The sequence below is a fragment of the Sitophilus oryzae genome, unplaced genomic scaffold (assembly GCF_002938485.1).
Source record: "Sitophilus oryzae breed Bouriz unplaced genomic scaffold, Soryzae_2.0 scaffold_1408_pilon_pilon, whole genome shotgun sequence".
Taxonomy (NCBI): Eukaryota; Metazoa; Arthropoda; class Insecta; order Coleoptera; family Curculionidae; genus Sitophilus; species Sitophilus oryzae.
The window spans coordinates 448,129-455,978 of NW_022146069.1; the positions used below are offsets into that span (position 1 = coordinate 448,129).

The window sequence follows — 7,850 nt, forward strand, 5'->3', positions numbered from 1 at the left end:
TTGCGTTTTAGATTTCTTTTAAAATTTTGTCTATACAGGGTGTTTCAAAAAACATATGCCATCTCTCGTGGAGAGATTCCTCACGTAAAAATAATATTTATTTTTCATATCAACATAGGTCTGATTCTGCTTTGTTTCCTAGCTACAGGGTGTTAAAGTCTTAATATTTATTCGATTTATTATAATTTTCTTCCAAGTACTTTTAGCGTTTCAAATGATTTTGAAGGTAAAAGTTAGTATAAATGCGACATATTTTAAGGTTAAAAAAGTGTCGCCATATTCACCAGGGACGTGCATATGGGTTATCACTGGAATGTTTTTTCAAAAAAAGCATGTACGCCACTGATTTTTTTTTCTTTTGTTAGCGAAGTACTGTTAGCAATTTAATGCCGATTAAAAGTTGTCTCTTGATATTTTGTCGATTTCGGCCTCCTTGATGTGATAAGCGCAATTTTTTAATTTGCCTTGATCCAAGTCTAATGCAACCTTTAAAAAAAATTAGTATCATCCCTGATATCATTAACTTGCGAGAGTTTTAAATGAGTACTCTTTGATTCTTCATCAAAAAATATGAAAAAAAGTTCTTATAAACATGAGTATGGAAATGCATAATTTTAGAGTTACAGGATGTTAAAACTTTTTAAAATTAGGTATTTTGTAATTATCATTGGCGTAACTGCAGGGGTGCCCGGCGGTGCCGAGCCCCCCCCCCTCCACCCTGGTACTGCTAGGCACCCACCAGAGAAATCCTGAATTATGACTTTTGGCTATGTATTAATTTTTATTTGCTTGTGATGCAATAAAAATGACGTTTTCTAGTTTTGTTTACATAGTTAATATTATTTTGCTGTGTTCAAAAAATGTGTTAATTTTTATTTTTTTTAGAAAATTTGTAGGTATTTAAGTAATCTAGGGGAACACGGTTTGATAACCATATCTATGAAATTTATTGATAGAGAAATTCATGTAAACTTTTTATTAAAAAAATGTGTTTTTAAAAGTTACTTTTCATTTAAAAAAAAACAAAAGCCCTAGGCCCCCCCTGGACTCAACCCCAAGCCGCCCCAAGGCCCACCCCAATATAAATTGCTAGTTACGCTAATGGTAATTATCTTAAATACCATAACTTTTTTATTTGAAATTGCTGTAGGTTGGACTAATAGTAATAATATTTAATAATAAATTAGGTAAAATATATAATTTATTAATTTCATTTTTATTTTAATTTTATTAATTGTGATTAATAAAATTGCGTTTATCTCATCAAGCAGGCCGAATTCGACAAAATATCAAAAGATCACTTTTAATTGGCATTAAACGGCCTACTCAATTTTGATATCAAAAGAAAAAAGTCAGTGGCGCACATGTTTTTCTTGAAAAATATTCCAGTTATAACACATATGCACGTTCCTGATGACTTTATCGACACTTTGTTAGCATTAAAATATGTAGCACTTATAGTAACTTTTACCCTCAAAATTTCATTCGACTCACTAAAAGTACTTGGAAGAAAATTATAATAAATCGAAAAATTTTTAAGACTTTTTTACACCCTGTAGCTCCGAAACAAAGCAGAATCGGACCTATATTGATATGAAAAATAAGTCTTATTTTTACGTGAGGAATGTCCCCACGAGAGATGGCACATCTTTTCTGAAATACCCATGGCGGGTAATTATTTTTATTAACGTTTTTATTACAATTATGATATGATTTGATAAATAATTTAGAAATATCTCTGATTTTTTTTATTTCTCTTTCAGTCGTTATATACCCAGGTTTTTTTTCAATAAAAAAAACAATTTCAATGAAGCTCTTTTAAAAGGTCCCTATTCACCCTTTTAATTGCGTCTTTGGAAAAGTCTAGGTGCGTTTGTTATCCTGGTCCTGTCAAAAATTCGCTGACATTTCAGCACGACTTGTCAAAAGAATGCCTCTACGCGACTAATTTTTTATCGTTAATAATTTCGCGTTCAATGAAGAGTTTTGTTCCATTTTTTGTTTGTTGTAATCGTGCTTTGTAACTTTTCAACATTATGAGCGATGAAATTTTCACCAGGGGCTATCGAGAACTACAAAATGCCAACGGTAAGTGTTGCTATTTTTCATATCTCCCCTGTGACAGATGGTTTTTACATTTAGATGGTGACGATGATCTTATGGCTGCCGAAAATCCCAACGATATAAGGCTACAAGGTAAATAAAACATTATATACCACAACATTTTTATTTATTTATAAAAAACTTTACGTCTTTTGTTAAACTCTTGCACAATATCTGTCGAGCTTTTCACCGATAACGTACGTAGTCGTTCACAAAAACTATTAAAAGAATAATTCTTCTGGAACGTATCTCGAGCAATCTCACCCATAAAAGTCTGCAAGTGTGAGCTTTGCATTAACTTTCTTAACACCTGAGCCAAAGTATTCGGATCTCCTTCAGTTAAAATACCAGTTATTCTGTTTTGAAGCAACTTCGAAGCTATACTTTTATTCACAGCCACGGTAGGCTTTCCCAAACTCATCGCCTTCAAGATAAAGTCCGCGTACACGTCTGATTTTGACGGATGAATCATCACGGCCGATTCCATGATGAGTGTTTTCTCGTGTACGACAGGTAGTTGCTTTAGGATGGTGACCTGTGATGCGCACATACGTTCTTTGGTCATGGATACCAGCTGGTTATAGTACAGTTTTCGTCTAAGGTCTTACAATTTCCTGCAATGACTAGCTGGAACCTTCTAGTCATATCTCTGTCATCGATCAGCTGTAAAAGTAACTCAAACGCGTCCAAAGCCAATTTGAAATTAGTAGAACGCCTAAATTTCCCGACAGTTAGGAAAATGGTAGTGTTATCAAGAAGGTCTGGAATGATTCTTTGAATCTTTATGGCTGGCTCTTTCCACAAACCTATATCAATCGAAGGGTACAGCACTATGGGGTCTTGGTTCAGTGCTGGAAACGATTGCTTAAATATCTCAGCAAATCCATCTGTTTCGACTAGAATTATATCAGCCAACTTAATCCATTTTGCTTCAAATAACGTAGGAAAGTACTTGGTGTGTTCGCATAATTCTGGATTTTCTCTTATCGACTCCATTAACTGGACATAGAAGAGTTTGTAGTGGCTAAAGAAATGAAGCAAGAACAAAGCTACGAGGTTGATATCCAGAAGGATTAAGGACGGTTTAACTTTAGGTGGGTTAAAAACTATCCTAAAAGCCATCCATGCTGATTTTAAGATCGACATGAATCCTCGAAACAAACCCAGAAAGCTTCTTGGTATCCACCATGCGGAATATTTAACATCGACTTTATTTGAATACTAAAAAAAATAATGTTTTAAACTAATAATTCATGTATTACATCGAGCTTTGACTTACTTCCAGGTCTTCTATTGACTCTCCTTTGTTATATTGAGTGGTGAACATGGTGACTTTGTATCCTAGACGGTGGTAAGCTAAGGCTAAGTTCAAAATGTACCGATCGCTTTTTTCGTTTGGCCAGTTTCTCGTGCAGAATGAGCACGTGGTCTCGGTGGTGTGGAGTGGGCCTGCGCTGCAGCTCCACCATATCAGGCGAAGGCGCGTCCATATTTTGTTACGGGAATATTTATATTGAGACGTCAGATGTCATCTTTGACGTAGAAACGTAACATTTATTCTTGGTCGATGCTAATGGACAGGTTTAAGGTAGATCTGGGCTTACCTGTTGGATTTAGTAAAGGTGTTTAAATCGTTATTAGATATACATATAGAATAAAAAATAATAATAATTTTACCACATGTAGTCAATTATTTAGTGATTTTTGGAGAATCTTCTTTTAATTGCTGTCATACATTTCGTTGTTGTTATTTTTTCTTCGTTGTTTCTCTGTTCTTAGGTTTGGGCGTCTTTATACAGAGTTCGGCAATAGTGCGTCAGGCATCTGTAGATCCTAGAATAAAAAACTTGGGAATTTTGTTTAAGTGTAAACCTATAGTGTGTACTAGGATGTATTTCAGCAAAATATGTTAACTTTTATAGAGCGGCTCAAAAAAGTGTGAATGGAGCGAGATGATTTTTTTTTTAATAGAACACTTTGTATATTATTGCATTTTGGCTTCCTTTCAGTTCACTTTACATAACGGATTATGTAAAGGTATATAATAATAATAAAGGTGTATAATAATATGTGTCGATAGTTTCAGAGATATTAATAAATAACCAAAAAATTTAAGTAACCTTAAGTATTAATTTTTGCGACGTGATTGACAATATAAAAAGTCATTTTAACGCGTTAGCATTAAAGTACTAAAATAGTTGTTATTTTTTGTACAAGACGATAAAAGGGTTTATTATACGAAAAATTAATATTTTTTAATAGACGATAACATATTATCTTCGACCGAAAAGATTAATTTACAAGCGTGAAATCGCGAGTGAATTAATTTCGGGAGACGATAATGCAATTTTATCGTCGTGTATAAAACAATATTTTTTCCCATAGCGAGTTACGTTTTAAAAAATATTCAGAAATTTTTATTTCAAGGAATTTATTACGGGTAGAAAAATTATTGTGTTGGGCTGGCATTGGTTTCTATGTAATTTGACAAATAAATAAAGCTGTCTCTTGTCAGTTTTGAGTCAATATTTTTTAATTCTCTTTCGTGTCGATTGCTGATTGAATTGGAGCCAGAAATGGCTCAAAACAAAATAAGTACCTTACCAACAGATATTCAGGCTGAAGCGACAAACGCCATATCCAAATTACTTCCATTTAAATCCCGAATAACTTATGAAAAGGAATACAAAAATTTTCAAAAATGGAAGCAATTAAAAACCGTGCGAGAAGAAATAAAGTTTTTAACCTATCCTCGCTGTTAAAGTATCATTTAACCTACCCTTGCGGTTAAAGTACTATTTTATCTACTATTTTTGATAGATATAAGGCAATTTTAAGAGTTGCTATGAAAAATATATTATTAAACTGACATAAAGTGTCAAATTTAACGAGCGTAACCATATTTTCTCGATATGTGTATAATTACATACAAGTGTATACAAGGAATGACTTTTAAATCTTTTTATATTATTTGGAAAATTTGAAATTGTTTAAAAATTATTTGTGGCGTTTAAAAAAAAATAGCATGTTCTATTCAGAGTAAAAATATCTTTTTGTGCCTCGGCTGTATGTCGCTCAAATGTACAATCTCGCCACAATAAGTGTAATTTTTACTCCTACTAAAACAATATATAGTAAACGCCACGAATGTTTGGGAGTGATTCATCGCTTGATGAAGTTAGAATCGACACCCGCGCTATCATTTTTACATTAAAAACGTAAATTTTTTAAAGGCCCGGTCTAATCATCTGCCTGCGCTCCTCCTACTTATTCTAAAATGTTAGTGTGATTGACAAAGACGATACTATATAGCGTTTCTTTGATTGATTCGTTTTGGTGCGTCAGTCCATTGGTGTGCTTACAGTGCAACCAATGGGGCATTCCAGTTTATATTTATAACCAAATATATATTTTGACAAGACTTTTGACAAGACTTTTTTGACAGTTTGCTGGAATGCTCCATATTATTGATTATCAACAGATTATATATTGATTATTATATGACTTGAAACACCACAGCACTGGAATTAAGTTTTTTATGACCTTGAACAGATTAGTTCACATGGTAGCGACCGATGAATCACTCCCAAACTCGTGGCGTTTACCATACTATTTTTAGCCTATCTTAAAAAAAAAGTTTTAAAAATATAAGAACTGTCCTGAAATCAAAACTATATATTAGATATTATTTACTTTAGATGGTCTATACTTACTCTGCTATAAATATCATAAACTTAAATCATACTGGGTTTTCAACATTCTAGGCCAAACTTTCTAAAATATAAAATAATTTTTCTTCGTTTTTTTAAATGGTTAATAATAAAAGTAATGAATTTTTATTATTAAATAAAATATACACCCTGTATATTATTTTTCAATCGATGGAGAATTATAAAATGAATATTTTTTGTATTTAAAGTATTTCAAAATTTTTAACGGTTTTGCTGATATTCGCGGTTTTATATATCATATGGCATTTTCCACAGTAAATTTTTATCAAAGCCACCCAATGATTTTCTCTCGTATTTTTACCGGACTTTATTTTCTTTGCCTAATTTGTTCATGATTTCTACTAAGTGTTTGTATACTTTTAGACATCGAACAGCAACTGGAGATGGCCGAGTCTCGATGTAACACCTTAAAAGACCAGCTGGATTATATGAAACAAATGTACGGCGGCAACAAAAGTTCCAACAAATCCAGAAAAATATCTAACGTAGCCAATCTCTCCAGTAATAATTAAATATTCCGTTTTACTTTGTTTTAATCAAACATTTGAACGTTACAGATCATTCTTCGACTAGTAACGAAGAAACAACTAGACCTATTTCCGTGAAAAAATCAGGTCCAAGTCGTCAGAAGTCCAATGCCATCGAAACCGACAATTCTGGGGCTGCGGTGAGGACCATCAATAACATCCTGAACGGTATTACGAATTCGGTGAACAGATTGTCTGAAATTCACTCTCAGATCACTACTCCTCGAGCCAAGAGCGCTACTAGTGGTAATGAATGTAACTTTAATTGTTTATATCGTATGATCGGAGAAAAAAAGGCGTCAATGACGGCTGGCGAATAACAATCGATGATAATTTTGGCGAGGTCGAGCCCTAGATGTCATTTAGCTTGCCCGTACACTTTATTATTGTTTAATGGTGCTTACTGCATACATACATACATACAGCCGTTACTCGCTGACGAGTATTCGACACATATAAAGAAGATGGTCACGCAAGGCGTTTTCTTTCACGAGCTTTTCTGTGACTGAAACGCCTGATACGTGATGTTATCTGCCTACCGCACTCCGGACATTCAAAAATCTCATTGCTTTGTTGCCTCTTTACTTTTTGGTTGCCGCTGTTAACTGAGTTTACAACTCTTCTCCATTGAGTTCTATTGTGAGCTGCTTTTTCCCACTCATTCTGCATGTTAATTCCCTTTAAGTTTTCGTGGAAAATGTCCTTGTACTTTTTCAGTGTCCACCCGGCCTCCTCTTACCGTCTACAAGCTCACCGTAAAGCAGAGATTTTGGTATGCGGGTTTCTTGCATTCTGCATACGTGACCAGCCCATCTTAAGCGGGATTTTGTGACCATGACTTCAATACTCTCGCAGTTAGCTTTTTCAAGGACCGTTTGAGACATGATGGAACCACCGGACTCTTTAGAGTTGTCTAAGGTATCTCTGTTGCAACTTGTTTAATGCGTTCATATGTCGGCGGTACGGCACCCAGGTTTCGCTCCCATATAACATGGTGGTGGATTATAATTGCTCGGTACACTGCAAGTTTTGTTTTTGTACTCAAGTCATGATTGTAGAAAACCCTGTCTTTTAATTTCCAGAATGCTCTTGAGGCGCTACTACTCCTGTGCTGAATTTCAGAGTCAATATTGGCCTTTTCCGAAATCAAACTGCCAAGGTAATTGAATTCCGCCACATATTCCAATAGTTCTTCTCCGATTTTTATAGCATTGTTGTGATCTTCCGGGGGAGTGCACATGATTTTAGTTTTGTCGATGTTTAGCTTACTGCATTAGCGTAACCAAACCAAACCAAACCAAACTAGCAGTTCATCCTGGAGAGGGGAGGCTAGGGTTGAAACCAAGGGGGGCCTAGAGATATTGTTCTTTAAAAAAATGAAGATGAATATCATTAAAAATAAATACATTTTTTGAATTAAACGTTTACATGAATTTCTCTATCAATAAATTTGATAGACTTGGTTATTAACCCATGTTCTCGTGGATTA

At 34.2% G+C, this 7,850-nt stretch overlaps 2 protein-coding genes across 2 annotated transcripts; one reads left to right on the forward strand and one right to left on the reverse strand.

Moving 5' to 3' along the window:
• Positions 1-1,897: 1,897 nt before the first annotated feature.
• LOC115876135 lies at positions 1,898-6,681 on the forward strand. The gene is made up of 4 exons (XM_030891823.1): positions 1,898-2,088; positions 2,143-2,196; positions 6,198-6,335; positions 6,392-6,681. The coding sequence occupies exons 1-4, from the start codon at positions 2,037-2,039 to the stop codon at positions 6,679-6,681; spliced, it is 534 nt and encodes a 177-aa protein (XP_030747683.1). The 5' UTR covers positions 1,898-2,036.
• LOC115876138 (alpha-1,3/1,6-mannosyltransferase ALG2-like) lies at positions 2,260-3,647 on the reverse strand. The gene is made up of 2 exons (XM_030891826.1): positions 3,383-3,647; positions 2,260-3,324 (listed from the first exon to the last, which is right to left on the reverse strand). Exons 1-2 carry the CDS (start codon positions 3,428-3,430, stop codon positions 2,665-2,667), a joined length of 708 nt encoding a protein of 235 aa, XP_030747686.1. The 5' UTR covers positions 3,431-3,647; the 3' UTR covers positions 2,260-2,664.
• Positions 6,682-7,850: the final 1,169 nt, after the last annotated feature.